The following is a 26,449-nucleotide window of genomic DNA, read 5'->3' on the forward strand; positions in this document are numbered from 1 at the left end:
TACTTTTTATTCCTCTTTTCCAAACCTCCAATAAAAGCACTGGGCATGAATCCACCACTCCCTTGATTGCAAAGAGTAATTAATTGATCAGATCTGTGTTCTTTTTACTGTCCTGTGGACTAAAAGATAATGATGTGCGATTGTGTAGATTACCATCCGACATTCGATGAGCAGGCTGCCTGCTCTGTCTTCCCCCACGCCACCACGTGCATGCATACGTACTCCCGTTCTGTGTTTTATGTTGTGATGAAAATCAGTCTTTGGTTAATGTTTTGGTAACTTGTCTTTCTCATTGTTCTTACTAGCAGCAGTAACATTTGCAATTTCAATCTGTGGCAGGAAGCACGTTTCCTTTCTTAAAGGAAATCTGAATGAATTTAGAGGCCACAGAAAAGGACGGCCTGCAGTTCGTGTTGCTGCAGTCTGTCAAGGAAAGCAGGCTACAAGGCAGATGCTGATTTATATAAAAACAAACAAACAAGTCTTGTGTTTTTTCTCTTTCCAAATATGCAACCTTAAGGAATGTTTTCAAGCATCTGGCTAATTCACATACCATTAATTCTCTAAAGATTACATATGCACACCCAATTAGACCTGCATCATTTATTTAAAAAATGAATGTACTCTTGTATTTATATTCTATAGCTGTGCCAAATTGTTAAAGGGCATAGAAGGAGGAATTCTAAAAGCAAAATGTGCAGAGCCCTTCTCCTAGAAAAGCTGAAAGTATCAGCAGGGCCGTACCTAAGCTTAGTTTAAAAACTATATAACACACTTTTTTGTTATTAGTGAATGGGTAAATGGCTTTTTAAAGACATGAACAAACACTTGTTAGAAACTCTGAGTTACAGCCTGTCTTCGTACAGGAGCTACCAGACCGGGCACCAACCCTGATGTCTGTAGTCCTTTTGTACGGCAGAAATATGAGTAATCTTCCCTTTGTGCTGTTTTGTGGACTGCAGTGAGTTGCTGCCAGCTGCTGTTTCTTGAGGGTTTAATAGTCTCTAACAACTACAAGGACATCATCCTCTAAAGGCTCTGTGAGGATGAGAGCCTGATGCAGATGGCATACATCCCCTTTCGTGCTTGTACGGCTCTCCACCAGCTTAACTGAGAGGCTGGTACCACTCAGAAGAATAATTTGGATCTTGGCAAGAGACGGATGATCATAGCCTGCTTCAGAAGATGTGTGTGGGCTGGGAAAAACTAATCTGTGCCCTGACTACCCTGTTCATCTCTCTGGTACCTGAGTGCTAAAGAGGCTCAAATCCTCAGAGACCATGATATTCCCCATCTTATTCTTAGCCGTGAACTCCTGTGAGGTCTGCTAACCAGCAGTAGGGGTGGTGGTTAGTAGCCTCCTGCTTTACGTCAGGGTTTACTGGTGTAAAGTTGCCATGGAGATCAGTAGGAGTTTTAACCGAGCGGGGACGGCAGCACTTCACCTTGTGTGTGTAAATCTATTTGATGTGTCATGGGTATCGGATTTGGCTGTGCTGCCCACATTTGAGGTCCACTTGCTTGTTTGCCTGATTCCCGTATAGGAGAGCTGAACAACTGCCATGCAGTATTCATAGCACTGTGATACTGGAAAAAAAAAAGGCAGAATTGGGATTGGTACCCAAAGGATTGGGCACTGAGGGATTTTTAGTGCAGGTATCTAAGTCCTGTAAGCTAGAAGGAACTTACTTGCAAAACTTTCCCAGGCTGGAGCCTTTCTTGTGACAGCAGTAAGCATACTGGCTGTCCGCAACAGAGAATTGTTCAGAGGCAGAAACAGAAATGATACAGCTTAGGACATATGGGAAGGAGGAATCTTCCCAACTCCTTTTAGAACTTGTAAAGTGGATTAAAATACAGGGAGGAGGGTGAGCAGAATGAGTGCTGAATATAAATATCCCCTTTACACTTGTAAAGGGTATGCAGGCTCCACGTGCTGGAAAACATTGCTGGGAAAACATCAATTAAAATTCTCGAAACTGAGGAAGGCTTTAATGCTGTTGAGGTAAGCGGTGACTCATACTGGTTGAAAAGTAGGAAGGAAAAACATTTAACGGCGTACACCCCGAGCTGGATGCTGAAATGAGGCTTCCCAAGGGGTTGACCTGCAGGCACTGGGATTTTAGCCAGGGCCTGCTGATCTGCAGCCTTCAAAGGTGAAGAGCCAAAGTATTTTTCACTATACTCGGCAGCAGACCTGCTGGGTTTACAATCCGTATATGTTTGCAGGGTGTTACGGAAAGCATCTTGGCATGTTTCTAATTTTAGAGGAAGAGAAAACTTATGAATGAAAATATTCAGAAGGAAAGGTTAAGAAGTTGGAAGCCTTGAAGGAGGCGGGGGAAAGGGGTGAATAGGGTAACTGTGGAGATGGATCTTTGAACACCGCTTGCTTCAGCAGCAGCTGTGGAGCCCTCTTCCATGTACTGCCTGGACCATGGCATCAATTTGAGAGGGGAGTGAGGCTTCCGCTGTGTTTATCCTGAGGAAAAAGCTCCAGTCCTTTCAACAGCAGCTAAAGCTTCAGCATCTCAAAGACTGGTGTGTGCCTGTTGTATTTGTGGAAAGGCCTGATCGCACGCATCAGAAGCGTCTTCTCCTTCTCCTCCTGCCCCCATCTCCTGTACCGCTCTTAACAATTTAATCCATAGCAGTTTGTCTTCATGGGCTGTAATTGATCTGTCTGTGATTTAGCACATCAGATGCTCATTAAAGAGCTTGCAGCCCTGTCTTATTCATGAGGAGTGAGAGTCTGGGATCTAAAAACGCTTTGTCTTTGTCTTAACTGGATTCATTTAGTATTCTGGTATTTGGGGAGGCTAATAAACTTACACGAGCTATTATTTAAAGGTGAGCTGCCAAGTGAACGTGAAGGATGATCCAAGCACCGCCGGTGTGCCGAGCACTCTCCGACGTCGGGTGTCGGGTGTGAGCAGCAAAAAGGAATTGTTGCTAAAACCTCAGCAAGATATTCCTCGCTGCCCTGCGGAGGGTGTCCCTCAGTGCCCTGGCTGCATGTGATCAGATAGTGCAGCTTGTGGTGGAGCTCCTGGAGCTACATCTGCAATGGAGACGGCATTTTATGCTAGCGATGTCAGCGGGATACGCAGAAATATTTTGTGCGTTGTATATAGAGTTTGAGCTTGACATCTGGTTTTCGTTTTTAAGTGCCACTATTGTTCTGAGCTGCCGTCTGTGCTCTAGCAGTGCCCGTAATGATGTACGCTTCCCACATTGCCTGCACACGCACGCTGAGAAAATGCCTGTCGCCATCCTTTAACAACGATACACTGGCAATCTGCAAAAGAGAACAATACCCCTGGGCTGTAGCAAGCAGTTTCCTTTCCCTGGTACTTTAATGAACGCTTCAGATATTTCCAAGGAAGAGGAGATGGGATGGATGGGTTCTCTGTTCTGCTCCTTTCCGAGCCTGGCTCCGCATACCCGAGACTTCCAGAAAAATGAGTAATTCCCTGCAATTACTGAATTTCCTATGTAGTCATATGCATAGCGTTATCACGCTGGTGATGCCTTCGAGGTTTCTTAAGTGACTATAACCACGAATGGGCTCTTAAGTTCTCTGTGGTCTTTCAAGACAGCCGTTCTGCCAGGGAACACGCGCAGCTGGATCCTCTGCCTGCGCCGAATGTACTGACTCTGCTGGTGAATGGCGGGAAGCTCTGGGGCCCCACAGGCAAAGCCCCGCGTGAGGAGCCCGAGCCCTGGCAGGGCTCGCCGCCACTCACATGAACAGACTTCCCAGTTGCTGTGTGTATCGGGATTGGGAAATTTTGGGGAATATAAACCGCTCCTAAGTGCTCAAAGTCACAGTATTTATGAATACTCTGTGCTTGTGTTTATAATTATACATTGTCCTACGTAAATGTTAATGACATGTTTTTCTTTCTTTGTAGTTTACAGATGCCAAAAAGCATTGCTGGTACTTTGAAGGATTATACCCTACATATTATATGTAAGTAGTCATCACCTCCCAATTGCATTTTCTAGTGTTCAAGAGAGAATTGGGTTCTGTAGGCTTTCAGTGTTGTTTTTTCAGTAATTATACTTTTTCCATAACTTCTCTGAGACTTTTTCTGATTTAAAAATGAAGGTGCATTAAGCTTTCCTTTCCCTCCTTCCTTGTGTCTCATCTCTTTCCTTTTCTCCTTATTAAAAAAAGGGTACAGACTGGTTTTGCCACCCAATCCAGGCGACCTTTCCAATTGAAAACAAAATGCAAGATCTTAAACTGCTCTTGTTTCAGAATGCTGAAAGGAAACATAAGTAGAGCCATGTGAGGACAGTTCTCCCTTTGTTTTGAACAAGGGCAGGTAATCGGGCAGAATACCAAGAATGCTTTGAAAGTAAGGTTGTTCCTGTGTTAATACTGTTGTTTAATTTAGGGAGCTGGGATGATTTGTTATCCATGGCATAACTGTCCTTATGATGAGTGGCATCTACATTCACATCAGGCTCGGGCGTGAACCAAATGTCAATGACCTGTAGGTGCATGATTGAGGATCTCTCTGAATTGCAGTTTTCTCTTTTAAATTGCCCGCAGCAACAACAAAAAGGCAGAGGAAATGTGTGGGTGGGAGGTATCTTCCCTGTGGATTTGGGGGCAGAAAGGAGATAGATGTACTAAATTTTGTCCCTGCGTTACACAACTTTATAATTGGAAACACCTGTAAACGTAAGGTTAAAAAAAAAAAATAAAGTGGGTTGGAGGAGTAGGTAGCAGCATTAGGTCATCTGTTCCCTGAGCAAGCTCTTCCTTGCTGAAGGATTGGAAATTACTGTGATCCTTGTGCCACCCAAGAACTTTCCTCCCTTTTCTTCCCCACCTCCACTTCATCTGCCAGAAATGGGAGAGAAATGCTAGAGACAAAAAGCAGCCAGGAAGCCAGGCGAGAAACAAAGCTCACTGAAAGAATGAAACGCTGCATGGTTTCATCATCTGTGATCCTTAATATTAACTGTTTAGGAAGCATTTGTGCCTAGAACTCACCGTCTTTTTTTTCAGGTGACTGAAATGTTGAGAATTACTCATAAATGTTTGGCCAGAACAGATGGGTGAATTTAAATAAGTTCGTTTTCTTTGCATGCTAATAGCAACAGGACTTTGGTTCCACCTACATTTTATTTTGTTTTGCTGTAATATGGGAAAGAAGCTGGGATGTTATGAAATTATGAAAATCCCCACTCTAACTTGATATTCAGGAGTGCATTATTCATCATCACCTCGGTGTTCTGCTTACGTTTCTGCCCACATGCTTTCGCAGCCGATGTTTGTCTCCCTTGGTGATACAAAGGGGTAGTGACTTGAATATTGGGTGTTAGCTCAGACTCTTCATGCCACAGGTAAATACATACCGAGTCCTGCAAAAAGCAAGGGGTGCAAAGGGGAGGCTCGCTAGCTGCAATAGATGTGATGCACGCAAGGTTGCTTTCTAAGTGGTTTCCTTTTGGTAACTAATTTACTGTTTTCTTTGTGTGCTGAAATAGAGTATCTTGTAGAAAAGCAGTGTGGTTATTTTCCAGTCTGTTAATGAGGTTAATTGGGATTGCACACAGCTTTGAATGTTGGAAGGAAGAAAGTTGTGAGAGGGGCTATGGTGTTGGTGGGTTGTTGGTTGGTTTGGGAGATCTTTTAATGTGGAAGGAAAACTGTTTTATATTGCTTATGTCAGGTCAATCAGAAGACCGGTACCAGTAGTTGTGGGTGTCTGTGGTAGTTACTGCAGCACCCTGTTAGCCGAGTCATTGCACAAACGTGTTGCGATCGCCAGTCTCCTGGATAAGTAAATGGAAAAAGGAAGGGGAAAGGGGTGGGATGTGTGTGCTCAGTGATTTTTGGCAATGGTGATGAGTGTCACGTTAATGCTATTGTTGTTATTGTGATTATGAGTTTAAGTGGGGAAGGAGAAACTCTAAGGAAAGACAATAAGGATTTGGGGATGGTAAAGCTCAGAGGACAGATAACGTGTGACAAGTGAAGAAATGTGGAAGGGAGGGGAGAGAGGGTATTTCAGTGCGTAAGAGCCCAGTCGGTTTAAAGGGGGCATGCACCAAAACGATAGGAAGGTCATTGGTATCTGCAGTGCCTGCAGTTTCCTACTTTGTTACTTCTGCAATTTCAGTTTCTCTTGTCTAGGATCCCCAGCTGCTTCCTACCTGTGCTGCCTTTTCACACCTGTATGGTGGAGGAGAGGCACACCACCAATCTCATTACCTTAGGGTGAAGTCCCATTGCTTTGGCAGTTGTTTGACCCTTCAGTGAGTTAATTCAATTTGCTAATCCCACAGAAAGTTGTTCATTTTAGCACATTTGAGTTGCTGTTGAATCAGCTTGGTCCGTTTTTCGGCAAACGCTGGTAAAATGGGAGGAAGGGAGTATTCTGCATATTGTGGGGAAGGAGGCATGAATAGGATCTTCTCCATTAGCATACAGTTAGATGTTAAATCCTCTAAAGGCGTAATACGTAATTTTATCCTGTGAGTGTCTCCTCTGTGCAAATCTAGATCTGGGGTGTGCTGGAGTGAAACAGCTTTTATTTTATCTTACAATTTCTGGAACAACAGATATAAGATGATGATATATTTAATCAAATGAATTTGCAATAGCTTCCATTCTTTTCTGTCACTGTCTTTCTGACAGAAGTTTTTTCTACCCTGTTAACATATATAGCCTGTCCTTTGGTCTTGAGACTACCTCTGGAGACTTCTGAAACCCAGCAATGCAGTCCTTTTTAATGATTTCCCTGTGATTTCAGTCCCATGCTGACAATATGTCACATCTCTCTTGGAGACACTTTGTATTATAATGAAAAGGTTGGCTTGTCAGCTCAGAAATACCAAGTCCTGTGTCTATTCACAGATCTGGTATGGCACGCTTGGACCAAGGCATCCCTGGACTGGCATGTCCATATGCTTTATCTCTTTGGGGTAGACACGTCCTCCTCGAAGGTGCCTGCTTCTCTTTCAGTTGTCCAGAGTAATAGAAGTCCAAGGTGGACTGTCACTTAAAGTGGTTGTTTGCTTTTATTGGAAGTTTAAAGGCAAGATAGCTGAGTTAATCTTTCCTGTAAAGGTTCTACTTCAGCCATCCAAAGACAGAGATAAGACTGTGTCTGCTAAGCAAGAGGAACATGGGGTAAGAAATCAGTGTGCCAAAATAGATGTACTGGAAATTCAGCTAGATTTGGGAGTAAAACTTGCAGTGATATGACTATTCTTCTTTTGGAGCTTTAGTCTTTTTAGTTTTTGATTCAATCTGTCTCCTAGGGTAATTATTTAAAAAAGAAAAAGCTGTTAGAGGTGTTGTTCAAAGCTTTCTTAAAACTTCTTGGTTATGCTTTCTTTATTAACTCCTAGGGCAAAGGTTGGAGGTCTCTGTTACAGAACTAATGATACTTCTCTCTGTCCAAGTATGTAATGGTATTAGTACCTTTTAAAATTTATTTTACCAGTGAACGTAATTGTTCTAGCCTTCGTAGGTCAGCAGTAAGCTTTAGTTTGTTTCAAGCATGTTTCTTCCAAGTATAATTCCATTTCTTAAGGCTAGACTGAGGAATTGATAATTTTCCAAACTTTTCTACCTCTGCTGTGTGAATCTGTTAACTGAAGATACAGCTTATTTCAGACCAGAAGCCATCATAGAAAGCTTCCCAGCAATTTGAGACACATACATTGGTCTACTGTTGATACAGAGAATTTCCAAGACTGCTCTTACCTTACTTCACTATTGAAACCAACCATTTCTCTGTGTCCTAGTTGCCCAAGTCACAAGATATTGTCAGTTAGATACTTTTCTCTTGCTTCAGCAAAATGTTTATTTATGTGGCCTGGAAAAATAAGTAAACAAATATAACATGGAGAAAGGAATTAGTCATTGGAGTCTAATTCTTACCCTTTGGAAAAGCAGGGAGCCAAGTTATCCCTGACTTTTCTTAAAGAATTAGATCATACTTCTTGTGTGGATGCACAGAAAGCAATTCAGAATTAAAGCTGTCTCAACAGACTTTACTCTGATCCTCTACAAGGATCCTCATCCTACTCACGCTTAAGTAAGCCAGCTCGGTCTTATTCTAGGTGTACCTGAAGTGCTGATGATTGGCAGAAGAGACAGTCAAGATACTTCTCTTACTTGGCAGTAATGTGGATAATGACATAGTGCATGCATTAAATTGTGAAACCACGTCCTCTGTAGGCAGATGCCAGCGGCACTTAAGATAATCCAGTTGTCTTTTCCACTTCTGAATTGGTAGTGAATAGTAGAGGGAAGGCTGCCTTACATTTTGCTGATGAGGAGTAGTTTGATTAGAATGACTGTGAATGTCCCCCTCATTGCAGGGTGAAGTATGTTCCCTGGTATGACTGGCCAATCCCAAAGGTCTTTTCTGTTTATTTTTCCTCCTGTTGTTAGCTACTGTCACGTCAGAGCTTTTAATGAGGTGATAAATTCCAGATGCTAGAACCTGCATGTTTCTAATCCTCTCCTTTCCAGGCTCTGTGGCATGTTTATAAAGCAGCACAAATGTTTTTGAGTATGAGTGGTAAGCACGTGTCCACAGCAATAGAAATACCGTGGCTGATGTCACTGGGTCAGTGAAGTAATCACCCACAGGGAGGGTTGGCTGACTTAGAGGGAGAAAAGAGTTTTGATGCCATCCAGTATTGAGTTAACATTATTTTGATTCACCCTGTTGGATTGTGTATTAGATTTTTTAATCGTGATATTCTAAGAGAAGTCATGAGGAAACTCTGATTAGAGAATCAGAGAATAACTCAGGTGAGAAGGCTCTCAGGAGACCTCCAGTCCAACCTTCTGCTCAGAGCAGGGTCAGCCGTGAGGTCAGACCAGGTTGCTCAGGGCTTTAACCAGTTAGGTCTTGAGAAAACTCCAAGGAAGAAGATGGCACAACCTCTCTAGACAACGTGCTCTGCTACCTGGCTGTCCTCATAGTGGATAAGTTTTTCCACATACCAGGTCAGAACCTCTTTCTGTTTCAGTTAACATCCATTGTCTGTTGACCTCCCACCCTGCACCACTGGGAAGATCCTGGCTCCATCTTCTCAGTAACCTTCTCCTGGGTACTGGCAAGCAGCTTTTGGGTCTCTCTGAAACCATTTTTTCCCTAGGCTGAACAAGCCCAAGTCCCTCAACCTCTCCTCATAGGGCAAGTGCCTTAGCCCCTGACTATCTTGGTGGTCCTTTGCTGAGCTCACTCCACTTTATCAGTTTCATTCTTTTTACTAGGGATGCCAAACCCAAAGGTGGTATTTTAGATGTGGTCTGACAAGTGCTCAGTGAAAGATGGTAGTTACTTCCCTTGATCCCCTGGCTAGGCTGGTGTTGACACAGTCGAGGATGCTGTTGGCCTTTATTGCTGTCATGGCACACTGTTGGCTCCTGTTCAGCTTGCTGTCTATCATGACCCCTAGGGCCTTTTCAGCAAAGCTGCTCCACAGCCAGCAAGATGTTCATCCTTCCCACAGGCAAGACTTTGCATATGGTTTTGTTCAATTTCGTGAGGTTCCTCTCAGGTTTTCCTCCAACCAGTCTAGATCTTTGAGTGGCAGCCCTGCCCTTGAGCTTATTGACTGATCTCCAGTTTGGTGCCACCTTCAAGCTTGGTGAGAGTATCACCAATTCCAGCAACACACTTGTCAACAGGACAGGCCCAGACCTCTGTGGTACTACCAGTGATTTACTTCATACTCTCTAGGGGGAGTGTGACCCATTGACCAGTGCCCTCTGAGTCCCACCATCCAACCAGGTTTTTTTTACCCATCTAGCTGTCCGCCTGTCCAGACCGTAATGTCTGAGCTTGGGTACAAGAATATTGTGGAAAACAGTGTCAAAAGCCTTGCTGAAGTTGAGGTAGGTGACATCTGCTGCTCTCCAAGTTGTCCAAAGATACCATCCACTGCCAGTGTTGTGGGAGAAGCTCTTCTTGCTGCACTTGGTGTCCCTTGCAAGTATCAGTTGTAGGTGAGGTTTGGCTTTCCTAACATCACACCTACTTGTGTATGTGACAATTTCTTAAGTTTTCCTTGGTAGCCTGTACCTGCTTCTCCCTCCTGAATACTGACTTTTTGCATTGGAGCTCAGCCTTGGGTTCCCTAAGTAAGTATGTTTTGACTCATCACTGTTGCTATGAGCTGAAAGGCCTCCAGAAAGCAACATGGAGGCTTTCTCTGGAAGAAGTGTTACCATTGCTGCTGGCAAATAAGTGAAGAACAGAAGAAACAGGGCCGTGCCATCTTGTAACCTCTTCTAACTCCTGTTATATGAAGCAGGACCTGAATTAATGTTAAAAGCATGTACAGGTGGAAGTGCTGTATTTTTGGGCTAATCTGTTTCTGCCATAGAAAGTAGTTTACTGTAGACAGCTGCACGTGTACACATTTATGTTGATTAAATCTGTTTAATTTTTTCATTTAGAATTAGTATAAGAATATTAATGTAAACCTAAAAAAGCAATGTTTGCTAATATTCTTCATGTTTAAAACATGTTCCTGCCCTACATGGGAACAGTCAATTCTTATTTTGGAGAAGAATGCTGACTGTATTCTCTTTGTGGTTTTTCACAGTTTTTGAAATAAATTTCTTGTGCATTTCCGCACATTTCTCTTCCTTTGAAGATTAAATTTTATTGTATTTATCAGAATCTTATTAATTTGGGTTTTGAATGTAAGCCCTTAGTGCTTGGTGGTCAGTCTGCAATAATATTTTTGTGCATTACCAAGAACCTGCAAAATGTTCCAGTAGAAAACAATAAAAAAGCGATTTTCTCTCACTGTTACTCAGATAGCTTAGAGAGCACTTCTTCCATCAGTGTGTGTACAAGAGGCTGGGAAAACCCCCAATCTAGACACAGCGCATGTGGCATGATGGGAGCTACTTTCTGCGCTCCACATCCTGTTATGTTTACTGCTTTTAATTAAGTTGGCTTTCTGATGATACACTTAGCTTTCCCATTGCAATTACAGCCACATGAAGTGTCAGCAGGTGTGTGCTTAGGGCAGTAATCTAGCTGTTGATTTATTCTTCCATTTGATTTGAAGCCAGCATGGAGGAGGGAAAGGGGAGACGGCGTAATAGTTTTGCATGCTTCCAGGCACCTTAAATGGCTGGCACCGTACAGAAACGGAGACCTGGATTCAGGCCAGGGCCACCAATTTAGCAGCAAGCAGCTCCAGGAAAGGCCTGTTTGCATATGTAGTTCAATGTGGGAACGTAAGTGCACAGTTTGTATCTTGAAGTAAGACAGCAGTAATTAACAGACCATCTGTGTAAAAAGGCTCAAAAACCCACCTCCATTGCTTAGTCCTGTGTGGCCTTAAACAATAAGGGTACAAAACATCACACCTAGCTTCAATAAACTTTAAGGTGGTATATTCCTTGCTTCAAATAAAGGATTAGATTCCCTTGATGCTGATGGATCTGTTGAGGTTGTAGTCCTGACTGCTATTATCACCCAGCCACTAGATGCCTTGCCAAGCGCTTGCATTTGCTTCGATAGATCGGTTGTCCGATGCACAACCTGGGGAGAATTAGGTTACCAAATCAACAACGAACTCAACTTGCTAGGAGTGAGTCTTGAGGAGAGGAGAGGAATTTAATCTCAGCCTTCACAGGCAATCAAGCAGGTGACTGACCTAATTTGCAATTTGAAGCTCTGAATTATTTTGGAGACTGACGAGGCGTAGGCAGCCTATTCTGAGGAAGGAGGGGCAGTCACTGTCTGCTCTGGCTGAGGTGGAAGAGGGAACCCAGCCCCACCCGCCCATCTCATTTCCAGAGGATGCAGTAACCGCAGTTGTGGCTTATCATGAGTTTTTCCTGTTGGGGTTGTTTGATTTGAAAAATTCATCAGAGCACTAACTCTCCCATATCCTGGGCAAGAACTCTAATGTGAGACCGAGAAGCAATTTCTTCTGGCTTCATGTCAGTGGGACAGGAAGGCTTGTACCTGGTTTGAGCTCCAGTAGACAGTATCAAGGAACACTTGATTCCAAAGTCATCTTGAAGCTTCTAACCCCTTCTGCATAGGGAGACCCTGTGAAAGACTTGCTGGCACTGCACTGTTGGCTGTTAATACCTATGTCCTTCTTTGTGTGTGATCCTGCACTGGCTTAGTGAAGAAAAAAGATTTGCTGTGCATTAGTATGTTAAACTCGGGCAGATAGCAAATTCATGGACACTCGTCGCCCCCTGCCAGCAGATTGCTTATAGTCTCCCAAAGCAGTGATTAGATGCAGTAGGACTGCTCGCCCACTGGGAGCAGCTTGAGATATGAAGAGCTAATCGTGTGTTTAATAAGGGGCCCGATGATTAACCAGAAGTCCTCATTCCTGTTGGTATGAGAAATTTACAATTCCACCTCCAGAAAATTAAAACTCGTCGTACGGATTATCTGTGGCTTACTTTTGCCAGAGCCTTAAGCTATGCTGTTTTTCTTCTTTGTTCTGTGAAACAAAGGCCTGCAGCCTTTGGCTACTTAAGATACCGTGTACTGCCATTGCACAAAACCCAAACCACAGCAATTTTTGCTAGGTTCTACCACAGGAGGAGCAGAGGAAATTTCTAGATGGCTATGTGCTGGCCAGAAAGCCATGTGGTGAGACTTGCTGCCTTTACAAACAACAGAGTCCCTCTGTAGGGTGGCTTTCCTCTTGGGGTCTGAGAAGAGAAGGCTGGAGATATGGCAAGCTGTTGGGTATCAGAAGGTTTGTAGAAGGGTCAGTTTGATAGGAGCAGCTGAGCAAATACCTCTCATCCCATCAGAAGTGGGGGAGGTTTTACCATATTCTGCTGAGCTCTTGCACGGAGATGGTGTTTATAGGCTCTTCACCTAAAGAATAATTGAGAAATAATCCCCTTTTCAGCTGTTGCCTGCTCTTGTTTTTCATGTCTGTGTGAAGGACAGGAGCCAAGTATCTTGTCTCGTCATAGGAGATTTTAGTTGTGTCAAAGCAGACAGGGATCTAATTGGAGCAAATACTGTTTCTGTCTCTGTTGTTTCTACTCTGTAGAAAAAATGACCTGACAGCCCCTTCCTTCCTTTTTTTGCCTTATGTTTTCTCATGTAGTCAAGAGCTGAGTGATTTATCAAGTACCTGGGTAACTACATCTCTAGTGCTCTCCTGGCTACCTGCAGCAGTGTTTTGCTCTCAAGTACAGATGTTACACTGAGGTCATGGCTGCATTCATCTATGAAGCAGTTATATTTGTTATATATATAGTTATATATTCGCCAAAATCAGACCTACATTTTACAAGGCACAGTTCTTGCATGCTCTGAGGGGTCACCTGTGTTATGTGTAAGAAAAGAATAGAAATGCTTTTGGGTGCTGAGAACCCATGATTGCAGGTAACTGTGGTGGAGTTGTGTCCCTGCTGAAAATTCGGCCATGTATGCAGACATGCCAAAGAGATGCAACCAGCTCTAAGACCAAGGCTGGAGGGCAGATGTTGCCTATCATGCTGCTCCACCAGCCAAAGACCTTGCCTGTGTTACTGCTCCTCAAGCATTTAAGTGAATGCCGGTGGAGGGGTGTGTGGCTTTTGTCTTGCAGTGTCTTTCCAGAGAGAGATTAAACCACTTTGGGACTCAGAAATAGCTACTTAGGTGGGACTCGGGAGTGCAGAGTTGGATTCTGTTTCGATTTCCATATTCAGCGGGCTGTTGTAGCAAAATGGATTCTTTGGAATAACCTATCCACCATGCCTGCAGCGTTAAGCTCCTCCACTTGTCTGGTGGTCTTCCCTATGTATGCAGTCAATAACCTGGGTCTTTCCTTACATAGCAGCACAGGCGATGGCTTTGCTTTGAAAACTGACTTTTTATTGAAAGATGGAAATGCACATACAGAATGTTCTGAAATAAATTAATCAATGTTGAAATAAACTTGGTAGAAAAATAACTCCCTCTCTTTCAGTTACTTGGTACACCTGCTGTTGTTCCTATTCCTCATTCCTCATCCTTCGGGTCTAATTCTGAGCCTCGTGGCAGTGTAGTCCTATTGAACTCAGTGCCATTACTCCTCATTCATAGCACAGCCAAGACTCTGAGCTTCATCAGAATTGTTTCTGCTAGTCACTTTGTGGTGGTTGCCTGCTTTGTTTTTCTTTTTGGTTTATGTCTTGGTTTCTTTTTCTCTGTTCAGCATCACTGTATCCTGGCAGCTGAGTTCCAAGCAGATTAAATCTTTTTTCTTTTTATTTTTATTTTCCCCCAACTTTTTTGTCCTAGAACAAGTATATACATATGCACACTTGAGCTGTCTGCCTTCATCTGTTCAATGGTGGCAGACCTGAGCCTTCTGGCCTTGAGGGCTCAGCACTGAGACTACCTGGAGGTGACCCAGTCTTCTGTGGTCCATCCCATCCAGTTCTTGTGAGCACTTGGGGTTGTCCTTCTGGTCTTTTGCCTGTGCTGGTATTAGGACCACAGCTGGGATTTCATTAGCTTCGTCTGATGCTACTAGTTATCCCCCCAGAATCTTTCTCTTCTGCTCTTAGTTTTAGTCTGTTACTACACCATCCTTTACTGAACTTTGTGGCTCCCTTTTGTTCCCCCCCATTTAAAAAACTGTCAGTGCTTCTTGTATTCCAGTGAATCCTGTGTTGCTTCGTAGACCTTACGTACATGCAGCAATCATTTAACCTCTCACTGGCATGCAGCCTTTTTTGGAATTAAAAAGTCATGCTTGTCTACAGGACACTGGTTAGAAATCATGCAGCTTACTGTATCTGGTTGTTGTGGGGGTTTTGTTGTTTTCTTTAACCTTCCTAGCCTCTGTTCCTGTGTCTGCAGTAGGGTTTCTGCCACTACATGTGGATTAACAATTTATGCTTTGTTTTACTCTTCCAAATGGCATTGCTAATCAAACATCTTAAATGTTAAATCAGGTTTTGGCACATAAGATGCATTCAGTCTAGAGAGGAAACCTAAGAACACTACAGCCTGCATTTCAAAGGGATGGTGTTGATGGGGAATACCCACGTTTGGTGAGGACAGAGAATGTTGTCAGGCCGCTGTGGCTATACAGTCTGCTGAAGACTGTAATCCTTGCTTTACCTCTTTAATTTCTCCAGTTTTCAGCAAGTGCCAGTCAGGGAATTATTTTTAGATGCAGTTCTTTCCTGCAGTGGCTCTTCTAATAAGGGACTTGTCCAGCTGTGTAGATGCAAGTATAAATAATAAAAGACCTTCTGGACCATTTCATGATCAGTTATTATCCACAGAACACATGCAAGTATGGGGTTTGTTTGTGGGGTTCGGGTCATACTGTATACCTTTATGTGAAACTTTATTCTTTGCTTGTCCATTAAGGAAAGAAGTTCAGTGTCGTGATTTAAGTGCAAACCCATACAAAAAAGCTTGTCTCTGTGATCTGACACACAGTGTAACTTTAATCTCTGACACAGCAGTTCCCTGGTGTGCTAGCACTACAAGTTGTTGGACGTGCAGATGCGTTCATTTCACTCTACTGAATTATGAATGAAAAGCTGTACCTTCTAAATCACAAATCATATTGCAGACAGTTTTCAAAAGAGAAATTGTGTGCTTGGTGAAGTTGCAGATTAGCAAAGTAACTAATGGATTGTGTCTTAGCCTGCATAATGGGTTAAATTTTGACCTATGAAACAAGCATTGCCCTAGGAAAATGCAGTTCTTGGGATCATTGTTGATGTGTAAAAGAGGGAAACTGACTTTAGAAATGTCTTCTGTAGGCGATGGGCTCAGTCCAGTTCAGATTGATAGTAAGGCTCATTCTTCTTCAACTGGCATTGGACACAACCAGTCCTTCACTGTTAAACAGCCAAAGCAGAACCGTAATTTAAAAGATGTGCGTATCAATTAAATAAATAGATGTGTGTGTGCTTAATTGTTTTTTCTGGACCAGGGTCTTAATTCTGCTGGGATTTGCTGCAGGCAATAAGAGCACATCAAAGACCGATTATACTTAAGCTGATTTTATTGTTACCTTTTGCCTGCTGATAAGTATGGCTTTTGTAAATAAGTTAATTTTCATGTAATGGGGATCAACGTTGGCAGAAATTGTGTTGGTTTTTTGTAGAGCATTGAATCAAGAACCAGGAGATCAGCAGAGCTTCTGCAGTACCCTGACAGCAGTATCAGCAAATGGGCCATTTGTTCTTCCAGTCTTTTTTGGCGCTATTGGGGAATACAAGCAGCAGGTTGTTATCATGGTATCATCCTTGATTCCAGGCTCCTACATATGGTACCTGTGTCCATACTCACAGGCATGCAAAGTCAAGCACCCATTTGGTTTTATGGGTAAAAAGTGAAAGGGTTGCTAGTGTCAGATCTCAAAGGGATTTCCCCCCCAGTCATGATACTGATTTAGCTTCAGAGATTCACCAAGCAAAGGCAGTGCTTAGCCTTGGATGAGTTGCCTCGGAAAGCTTACTGGCTGTTGTAAAATGGAGCTTCTCTAAACACAGCTATAGTGAGAGACTCCTCCAACATCATCATTTTCAGCCATTTGAAAGTGCAATCATCCATGTAGGAGACTTCTCTTTGATGGCCTGTTTGTTTGCCATTCAGTGGTCTCAGGAGCTTCATAAATATTCAGCAGTTGAGCCTTACTGTCTTCCAGATGATACTTCAGTCCTCTTTTGCAGGAAGAAAAGCTAAGCCACTGAGGCTTAAAAAATGGTACTGACTTGTATGTAGCCTAGACAATTTGGAAATTAAAAATAAAAAGTAAATTCAGGTACTATGCTCACCGTACAGATGCTGTTTTAATTTTGGTGTTTTGAGCAACCATAATTATGTATTTTAAAATAGCCTTTTTCCATCTCTTCTGGCTCTGGAGAAAACAGATGCAAAGTAAGCGAGGCAAGGGTGGGCACAAGGGAGGCATACGTGAAGCCTCCCTGGGCTCTCTGTTTTAGTTTAACTTTTCATACAAGTTCAGCTCTTGGAGCTTGATCTGGGAAATGGCTTTGGGGCCAGAGGCCTGCCTGGCGCATCCGCTCCCCGTCCCACTTGTGGTCAGGTGTAGGTGTCTGGGTTGACAGAGCCAGCATGTGGAGGCAGAGATAAAGACTGCTTACATGCCTAAAATCCTTCTATAGTTTGGCCTTCCTTGCCTCAAGAAAGGCTACAAGAGGACAGTCCTCCAGTGATGGGAACTTGCTCCCTTTCTTTCATGGATGCGAGTGTGGCTCTTTCTTTTAAAATGTGGAGGAGCAGGAACGGGTGGAAAGCTTTTTTATTTGCTACCACAGGTTGCCCATAAAGGAAGAGATCAACAATCAGTTGCCACCTCCACATCCTTCCTTCTGGATTTACAGGTTCTGTTTCCTGGCCCTGACTCTGCTTTTCTGGCCTGACAAGCCTTAAAAAGTTCTTGCTGTGCAGCATCAGCGAAAAGGGCAAGTGCCCATCAGATATGGGTGAGGTGCTCCAACCACAACTGTGTTAAAGAGCAACAGGGGTACCATGACCACTGTTTTAACAGAAGGCAGTGGCTGCCACCCCATTTCATAAGGGGCCTGATTCTGTCCATGCATTTAATGTATGTCTTGAAAGCTCCTGTTGGGTTGATCCACCTGGAGAGCATGGAGGGATGCTTAATTTCTTGGTGCCAATGGGAAGTTAATGCTGACTTTCCTAAGTCTTATCGTAGTTTTGTGAGATCTGGTAGCTTTGAGTAAGAGCAGCTGTTAGGGTCCTGGCAAGCTTTAAAGAAGAAAGGTTGGAGATTGGGGTGCTTTCAGGTTCAGGGATGACAAAGTGGGTGTTTTGTCTTTTGCCATGAGCAACTTACTATCCTTGAGTCTCAGACTGGGTGCCTGAGTACATTAATGGACCTTGCCATGCTGATCATGTCAGAACCTCCGGCTTGCTTAAATAAATCCTGCCCAGCCTCTGGCCCCAATTAGAGGCTGAAGCCTATGTTACTTGATGTATTTTGTGAGTGAAGGCTTGTTAATCGAGCCTGTAAGTGTGTAATTGTCTGTACAATTATCTAACTGATTTTGTTTTAGCTTTGCGTACCAATGTGGGAGCACAGTCATGCAGTTGGGCAAATTTTCCAAAACCAGATGCTTAATTAAATCTGTGCATTGAGCATACAGATGTGAACACCCTTAAAAAGATTGATCCAGTTGTGGTAACCTCCTCTTTTCTTTTGGTATGTGGATATGCTAATCTGAATGTTTTCATCTGACTCTGTCACATATCATAGTTTGTGTGTTGGCTCTGACCTTTTTCCTACTAAATATGTTTCATTGGTGTGGGAAATGGCAGTTACCATAGAAATTGTTCAGAGGTAGCTGTTAATGTATGTGCTAGCTTTCAGTGAAGTGGTACCTTGTGCTTACGGTGGTTGGTGCTATAATACCTTTAAAATGGTTTTGTTGCACATGGAATATTAATTGTGGGGATTTTTTTAGAGGAAAGTCTACTTAAATAATGGGAGTTGCTGATAGTTGTAGTCCAGTGCAACTTCTGAGAAGCAAAAAAATGCCATTAAATTTGCAAATAACTGTATGCTTGAAGTTTTATCTGCACTCAGTGGTTTCTCTGTTTGGAAGCTGCCAATTTGCAAAGAATGAGTGATCTGGCAGTTTTGACCTTGCAATTCTTGTTTGGTGCAGTGAATAAAGCCCCAAATGGCTCAGGTTTGAGGTCTGCAGTGTTCATTTACTGTGAAAAAAAACCTCAGTAATACTGCTTTTCTTTATAACATGTCCTTTATATAGACTTAAAAGACTATGTTCAGTCTTTTTGAGGTGGCTTTAAATGAAGTATATAGGAAGGTAGATTCAAATACATGCAAAAAGTGCCTGAATAGTGATAGACATGTGCCATGGATGTGTATGTCTGATTGACAACTTTATCCGGGCAAGGGTAGTCTGTTCTTATTCATAAACCCACAGAATGGTTTGGGTTGGAAAGGTCCTTTGAAAATCATAGAATCATTAAGGTTGGAAAAGACCTCCAAGATCATCAAGTCCAACTGTCAACCCAACACCACCATGCCTACTAAACTATGTCCTGAAGTGCCACATCTACACATTTTTTGAACACCTCCAGGGGTGGTGACTCCACCACCTCTCTGGGCAAGGGAACACTGCTTGTTACCAGCCACCAACTGGATTTAACTGCATTCACCACAACTTTCTGGGCTCTGCCATCTAGACATTTTTTCACCCAGTGAAGTGTACGCCTGTGCAAGCCACAAGCCACCAGCTTCTGTAGGAGAATGCTGTGGGAGACAGTGTCAAAGGCTTTGCTGAAGTCCAGGTAGACAACATCCACAGCCTTTCCCTCAACCACTAGGCGGGTCACCTGGTCATAGAAGGAGATCGGGTTGGTCAGGCAGGATCTGCCTTTCATGAACCCATGCTGGCTGGGCCTGATCCCCTGGTTGTCCTGCACATGCATGGTGAGCACACTCAGAATGAACCGCCCCATAACCTTCCCTGGTACCGAGGTCAGGCTGACAGGCCTGAAGTTCCCTGGATCCTTCTTCCAGCCCTTCTTGTAGACGGATGTCACACTGGCAAGCCTTCAGTTGTCTGGGACCTCCCCTGTTAACCAGGACTGCTGATAAATGATGGAGAGTGGCTTGGCAAGCTTCTCTGCCAGCTCCTTCAGTACTCTCTCGGGTCGATCCCAACCAGTCCCATAGGCTTGTGGGTGTCCAGGTGGCACAGCAGGTCATAAACTGCTTCCTCCTGGATTATGGGGGGTTTATTCTGCTCTCCGTCCCTGTCTTCCATGTAGTCCAACCCTCCTGCACGGGCAGGGACATCTTTCACTAGGTCAGGTTGCTCAAAGCCCCATCCAATCTGACCCTGAACACTTCCAGGAGGCTTTGCCTCCCAGCTCTGGCGGTGTCCTAAATAATACCTTGGGCAAGGGTGCGAATGGCATCAGCATTGGGGATGCCATTTTAATCTGACATCCACTCCCCTAACAGCCTTTTGTCTTTATTTCTCTGCAGATGTCGCTCCTATGAGGATTGCTGTGGTTCAAGATGCTGTGTAAGAGCTCTCTCTATCCAGCGACTATGGTATTTTTGGTAGGTCAGGGCATTTGGGAATTTTATGCTTGTCATGTTCTTGCTTGTTTGTAGGACTTATATCAGGGTCTTGCCAGCCCTAGTATTTTAAAGTAAAGTAAGTACAAGTATGCAGTAATGTGTATGTGTACATACAAATGCAAGGACTTCAGGTTTTTTGCTTATAAAAGTCTCCCGATGTCGTGAGAAAACACTGGAGAAGGAGGTTGCTTGTGTCAGGTTGACCTTTCCTGCTTCTGCATCCTGCTGGTCTGTACAGGCAGTGGTCCCACTTTCATCCAAAACTGCTGAATTCCTTATGCCTGTCCCAGCTGCTACCAAGCAGCAGCGTTTGTCTGGTTTTGTTAGGCACTCAGTTTTAGAAGAGGATTGTGTAAGGAGGATTGTGCTTTTAGGCGGGGTTTAAGATACTCTTGGCAGCCGAATTGAGGCTTCAATTAAAAAGGAAGGGAAGTACATTTATGACTATGAGGATTTCACTGGAGATGACAGCAAGGGAAAAGAAGGCAGAAAGACTTGAGCTTGTGAAACCAGCAGCTCAGTAATCTGGATAAAGCTTAAACTAATCACTGTATATGCATAATGAAAAAAATAAGGTAAATTCATTTTGGAGAAGAATTTAAGAAAGCACCTGAATAAAACCTTCTCATTACAATAGAGAGAATGCAAAAGCTCTCCTAAAAAACCATTTTAATGTAGAATTTGAAGACTGCCTAAAAAAAAAGCCTTCAAAATTGAAACGAATAAACACTGAAAAACAGAAGCCTGATATATGCTATAATACCGAGATTTCCTGAAGCTGACTGTGGGATTTCAGTGTGCAATCCTTACTGATATAACTGAAGAGCTCTGCATCTCAATCCCTGAGGTGACGTCGTAAATCTCTGTTTTTCTGTTCAGAACAAATCCTTTGTAGGAGCGCTGCCAAAAGGGAATGTATTAATATTGGCTCAGGGAAACAGGACCTCCTTCTGCTCTCGCTTCCACTGTAGAAACAAGAACAGAATTTGACCCTTTGCATGAAATAGCTCTCGCTGCCGTGCAGTGCCATGCTCTTCCCCTCGGATACCTGGGAATGCTGCAGAGGAGATAAGCATGGTGTGTAGGCTTGCCTCTGGCCAACTTCAGTGGCCTCTGGCCGACTTCCATCCCTTCCAAAAGAGCACAGTCGTCATTGTCTTCCAGTAAAGGGCCCTGAAATGAGGTGGCAATTACAGGCAGAAGAACCGTTTCCGTTTACGGGAGCTTGCATCAGTCACTAGCGCGTCTGATAACTAATCAAGGAAACACACTGAAAGCCACTGTCTGAAGAATAAAATCTGCTGGCGTGCCCTTGCTGCATGTGCCTGTTTCCACAGCAGCAGGGCAAGGGAATGACGAGGACAGTTTAGTCAGGTCAGAAAAGGAGCTGAGAGGAGAAGAGCTGAAGCAAAAGTATGTCCTTTTCCTTGGGAATGTATATCCCACCTAGGAAGCACAAAGCAAAGCTTGTCATCATCAGTGCTGAATGCTTCAGTCTTCTTGCTTGAGTTTAAATGCCAGCTACCATATTTCCCATGGGAGACAAAATTACAGCATTGAGTAATTTAAGACCATCTAAGAATCTTCTTTTAGGGGCAATTTCAGAATAGTGTTTCTCTTTGTCCCCCACAAACCTCCTGGCCAGCCTCAGTGCTGTAAGCATGAGGCTTGTGTCCAAGATATGCAGTTTGGAACTGTATCAGCCTGGAGTTTCAGTTCAGCATCCTGGTGGCAAAGGTCAGGTATGGACCTGAACTTCCCAGAAGTTCAAGGGTGTTTTAGTTTCAGATTTGTATTTTACATGCCAGAAAACATCAGACAATAGTACTAGTTGCTAAAAGTGTCTGTAATATTTCCATAAGTGCCCTGTGAGTGCTGTCTCAAATGACATAGACCTGCTCTCAAGAGACAACCTGTTTTAAGAAACCCTGATAAAAGTCACAGGCTGGTGATTGCTAGGCAGCTCTCTTGTTTCTCTCAGCGAACAGTCTGGGTTTAAGAGCTGCGTGAATGCGGGTGGGTTTTGACTTCCCTCTTCTCTTTGCCTAGGTTTCTTTTGATGATGGGAGTTTTGTTCTGTTGCGGAGCTGGTTTCTTTATCCGAAGGCGGATGTACCCTCCTCCACTAGTAGAAGAACCTACTTTTAACGTGTCTTACACCAGACAACCAGTCAACACTGCGTCAGGTCAGAGACTGCTCATTAAACAGTTTTCACTGATTTCTTATATTTGCCAAGGCATTTAAAAAGGCTGGGTTTGAGGGTTTTGTTTGGTTGTTTTTTGGAAACTGGGATTTGGACAAGGGATTGCACTGCACTAAACCATGCAGCCACCTCCTGTGAAGAGTGAAGTCTTCTGCCTTTCAAACAGCATAATTCAGCTGCAGGGTACAGAAGTGATTTTGAAACTCAGGATGACAGGACCTTCGGTTCCCGTCTGCTGTAGTTCCTAATATCTTTACAGTTGCATGCATGGAAGGAGGCTAGCAAGTTTTCGCTTTACAGCGTAGACAAAATGATAGGTATCCAAAATGAACAGTGACATGAAGAAAGAATTTTAAATACGTTGATAACATCTGGCAGGGGTGAAGGAGAGCCCAACATTTTTCTTCCACGGTCTGACTATCTTGCAAATCTTCTCTTTTTGATTTGCCTTCCATGCTCTGTGCTACAGTTCTGCAGCAAAGTGGTCCATCTCCCCTTGTTAGTCTGATTGCTCTCTCTCTGGTCCATAATGGCTGTGAACATCAGGAGGATCTACCTGGTGATGGCTCCTCTGGCAATACTGCTGCCTAAGTTTGTTATTTCTTCTCCTCTGGCTACTAGATAGTCCCAGTTGGGAGAATCCTGCAAAATAAGACTCACCTGTAAGCAGATAGTGTTTGTGCCTTATGGGAGCATTTTGAATCCAGCTGTGTCTAGTTGGAAGACCTTCTGCAGTGCTGAGATTGTATCTGTCTTGCCTTCTCCCTGCCTCAGCAAGGCCAAACTGAGATGTTTTTAACCACTCTCCAGGTTGCATAAGCCAGTGCTAATCTGTGCCAGCGAAAGCTCACACACAGACATACGCAGGCATGCTTGGTACACTGACACTTTTCCTCCCGGGCTGTCATTTTATTGCATGTTGTATTAGAGAGAGCTGAAGCCAGAGGATAATTACCTTTTCTGACAACTTTTTTTGGAATTGGCAATTTGGTTTTGTTTCAAAAGGGCTTGAGAGTGGAAATATAACTGAATATTTTGTAATGAGAAGGGGTCTCTTTCTGAAAATTTGGTGCCTCAAACCCCTCTATCAAAAATCGTCTTCTGAACCGTTACATTCTGTGCCATACCGTGGCTGCATGAAGGCAGCCTCCTTGGAGAAGTGTCTTAAACCCCTGCCTAGCTAGCTGTGCCTATGAGCGTTGTGCCAAGGTGCCACGTTCAGGCTCTCTCCCCTGTCATGCCTGCTATCACACATCCACTTGCCTTCTGCAGGCTTTGGAAGTGCTCTTTCTTGCACCCTTAAGCAGGTACCCATGACATGCACTTCTCCCTGCTCTCTTACAGGTCAAAATGGATAAAAAGACATTACAGACACAAACTAACATTTTATTCACCTTTTTTTTTTCTTTTTTAAATCCTAAAGGGTTTTTTAGGGCTTCATTTCTGCAACTTTTTTTCTGCTTGACTGAACAAGCATTTCCACGAAGAGTATTTCTTTTTCAACAGTGGGGAGGGAGCCAAACTAAGTAAACTATATTTTTAAGCTGAAAAAAATAACCTCAAGATTATGTGAACAGGGAGGATCTTTGGCTGGATTGGCAAATACCAGATTTAATTTTAGAGCATGGTTTTAGTTTTTCATGGAACGCAAATTGTGGGCAAACATAAAATAAGCACAGGCCTTTTGGCAACCTGCTTATGCCAGTTGCTTCCAGGCTGTTACTGCTGTTTCTTAAAGCTTTGGGCTCTGAGCTAACCCCACCAACATTTTTTTCTACTTTTTCTACTGTTCTAGGAATATTCAATAGCAAAAGCAATGAGAATTACTCGACAACCAAGTTCACATTTTCCTTTAGCTCCTCTTCCAGATTTGGTAGCAGGAGCCAGTTCACGGTTGAGATGGAGCCCCCAAAACATGGCTCCTTGCCCATCTCCCTCCTTCCCTGCAGTGGTAACGGGCAGCATCTTCTGCCATCCCAGCAAGCAGCCTGGAGGTGGGAACGCTTTTCCTCTGGGCCTGACTGGGAAAATGGATTGAAAACCTCACCTACAAACAGCAGTTTGCAGACCTGGTGGTGTCTTTCACTTTAGGTCTGGCCTAAATAGCCCCAAACTGGCAGTTCAGGTGCTAGAAAAGATCAGGTCCCTTTGTAGATACTTAACAAATACCTACTGAGCTGATCCCACAAGGAAGTTGACATTCAGATGTTGTTTTCTGCTGGGTTTAATGTACTGAAAAAATACCTCAAAAGACTGGTGTCCACACTTGCCTCCCCCCAGTTCAATAATAATACATGGAAGTTTTAATGCCAGTGGTTACTTTCCTAAGGAGCAAGCTGCAGTGAGCTACCTCAACCTCTCCCATTTCCCCTTGCGGATGGAAACTGCAGAAATGCAGAGCTGGGCAGGATTTAACTTTGAAATAAAAATGCTTAAGAAAAAGGCTACAGAAGAGGGTATTAGCCCAAACGTCAGAGAGGTAGGATTCAGCTCCTGTTCCCAGCCTGGCTGTCCCACAGCCCTATGCTGATGCTATACATGGAAGCGAACAAGGGCTCCTCGTTGCTGCGGCAAAGGAAGAGAGGCTGCGGAGTGGCCCTCTTCCCTCAGACAGGCAAAGGGAAAAAATTACTGTGGTGGTGTGTTAAAAGTTATTGCGTTAAGAAGGAAATAGCTGTGTTCCTGATCTGCTTTCCATCCTCTTTGCTCCCGAGTGTCCAAACAAAGCTCCCTAGGCAGAGAGCCCAGGCTCTGGGACAGTTTGCATCCCTGTGCCTTATGGATCGACCCATCTGATTTAATACTGTAAGGACACATTTTTGGGGTTGGTATGTAGCTCCTTCCTGAATACCTGAAGTACTAAAGGATGCTTAAGGCTTCACGAAGCCTGTATTCCTTCTGTGGCAATACTGAGTCCTAGTGTCACTAAGTCATGGAAAGGAATGATGGAGTGGAAAATCGCTGAGAGGCTGTGTCATTATAGGAAAAACAGACTAGCACCAAAAGAAGAAAACCTCTTGCTCAGCCGTGGGTTTGGCATTTTCTTTTTTTAAGTTGAGCTTTATTTAAATAGACAGAGAAAAAAAGAAGAAAACTAATTTACGTCTTGAGATAGAGACAATCTGTGACTTTAGTTGCTGGAATTGCATGAAGTGATCTTCCACCACTTGCTGTGACATCTGAGGAGGGTTACACGCCACCTTTGTTATTCCTCATGGCAGTGGTCTCTGTTACTCCTCATGTGTCATGGCTAAGGAATTCTGTGTTTGATCGTACGTTTCCTTTCCTTCTCCCTGCAGGCTCCAACATAATTTCCTAAATTTAATCTGTGCAAAACAATCTTGTCCCATTGTGTTAGCCAGACATAATTGGCTTCAACTTAGGTTTTTGCTCCTTAGCCGTATTGAGCCTTGAAGGGAAATTATCTATTTGAGTCGCATTCTGGCATACAAGCAGGTCCAGTACATTACAAAATAACTTGTAAAGTCCTCTCGTAAGACTTGACACCTGAGTCAGGGCTGCAGTGGAAACCCCTCTGTCCGTCTGGGTTCCCCCGCTTCTCCTGTCTGCAGGCACGGCAGCTTTTCTGTCCGGGGAACTGAGCAGGGCTCGCTGTTTTCCCTTTCAAATGGTAGTTTCTTGGGGCAGTGGTGCCCTTTGTTTCATTAAATGACTTCCACTGCATGCAAAATTTAAACATTTAGGTGAAATCTCAAGAAATTAATGTACTCCTGCAAGTCTGGGTTTTCTCTGGAATGGGAGAAAGGTGGCTCCTTGTCCTGGCTCTGATGAAAGCTTTGAGAAAACTTGTCTGGGTGTACAGAGTGGGAGCCCTGGAAGCCCACAACTGCTGCCTGGTGCTTCTGCTGTTGTTCATACTTTTTCTCTCCTTTTCTTTCTTGCAGGGTCACAACAACCTGGAGTGCCGTATTACACAGATCCAGGTGGACCTGTGATGAATCCCATGGCTATGGCTTTCCACGTCCAGCCCAATTCCCCACAAGGAAACCCGGTTTACCCACCCCCACCTTCCTACTGCAACACACCACCTCCCCCTTACGAGCAGGTGGTGAAATCCTCCACGTGAGGACTCTGGCGCTCTGACCTGACTGTGTGAGAAGAAGGTGCCATTGCAAAATGACCAAGATGGA

The 26,449-nt window shown here is 43.7% G+C and overlaps 1 protein-coding gene across 1 annotated transcript; it reads left to right on the plus strand.

Moving 5' to 3' along the window:
- The first annotated feature begins 3,091 nt into the window (after positions 1–3,091).
- On the plus strand, positions 3,092–26,385 carry VOPP1 (VOPP1 WW domain binding protein). The gene is made up of 5 exons (XM_009644766.2): positions 3,092–3,220; positions 3,915–3,973; positions 19,996–20,073; positions 22,144–22,280; positions 26,204–26,385. Exons 1-5 carry the CDS (start codon positions 3,092–3,094, stop codon positions 26,383–26,385), a joined length of 585 nt encoding a protein of 194 aa, XP_009643061.1.
- The last annotated feature ends 64 nt before the right edge of the window (positions 26,386–26,449 follow it).

This window comes from Egretta garzetta, unplaced genomic scaffold, assembly GCF_000687185.1.
Source record: "Egretta garzetta isolate BGI_Z169 unplaced genomic scaffold, ASM68718v1 scaffold458, whole genome shotgun sequence".
Taxonomy (NCBI): domain Eukaryota; kingdom Metazoa; phylum Chordata; class Aves; order Pelecaniformes; family Ardeidae; genus Egretta; species Egretta garzetta.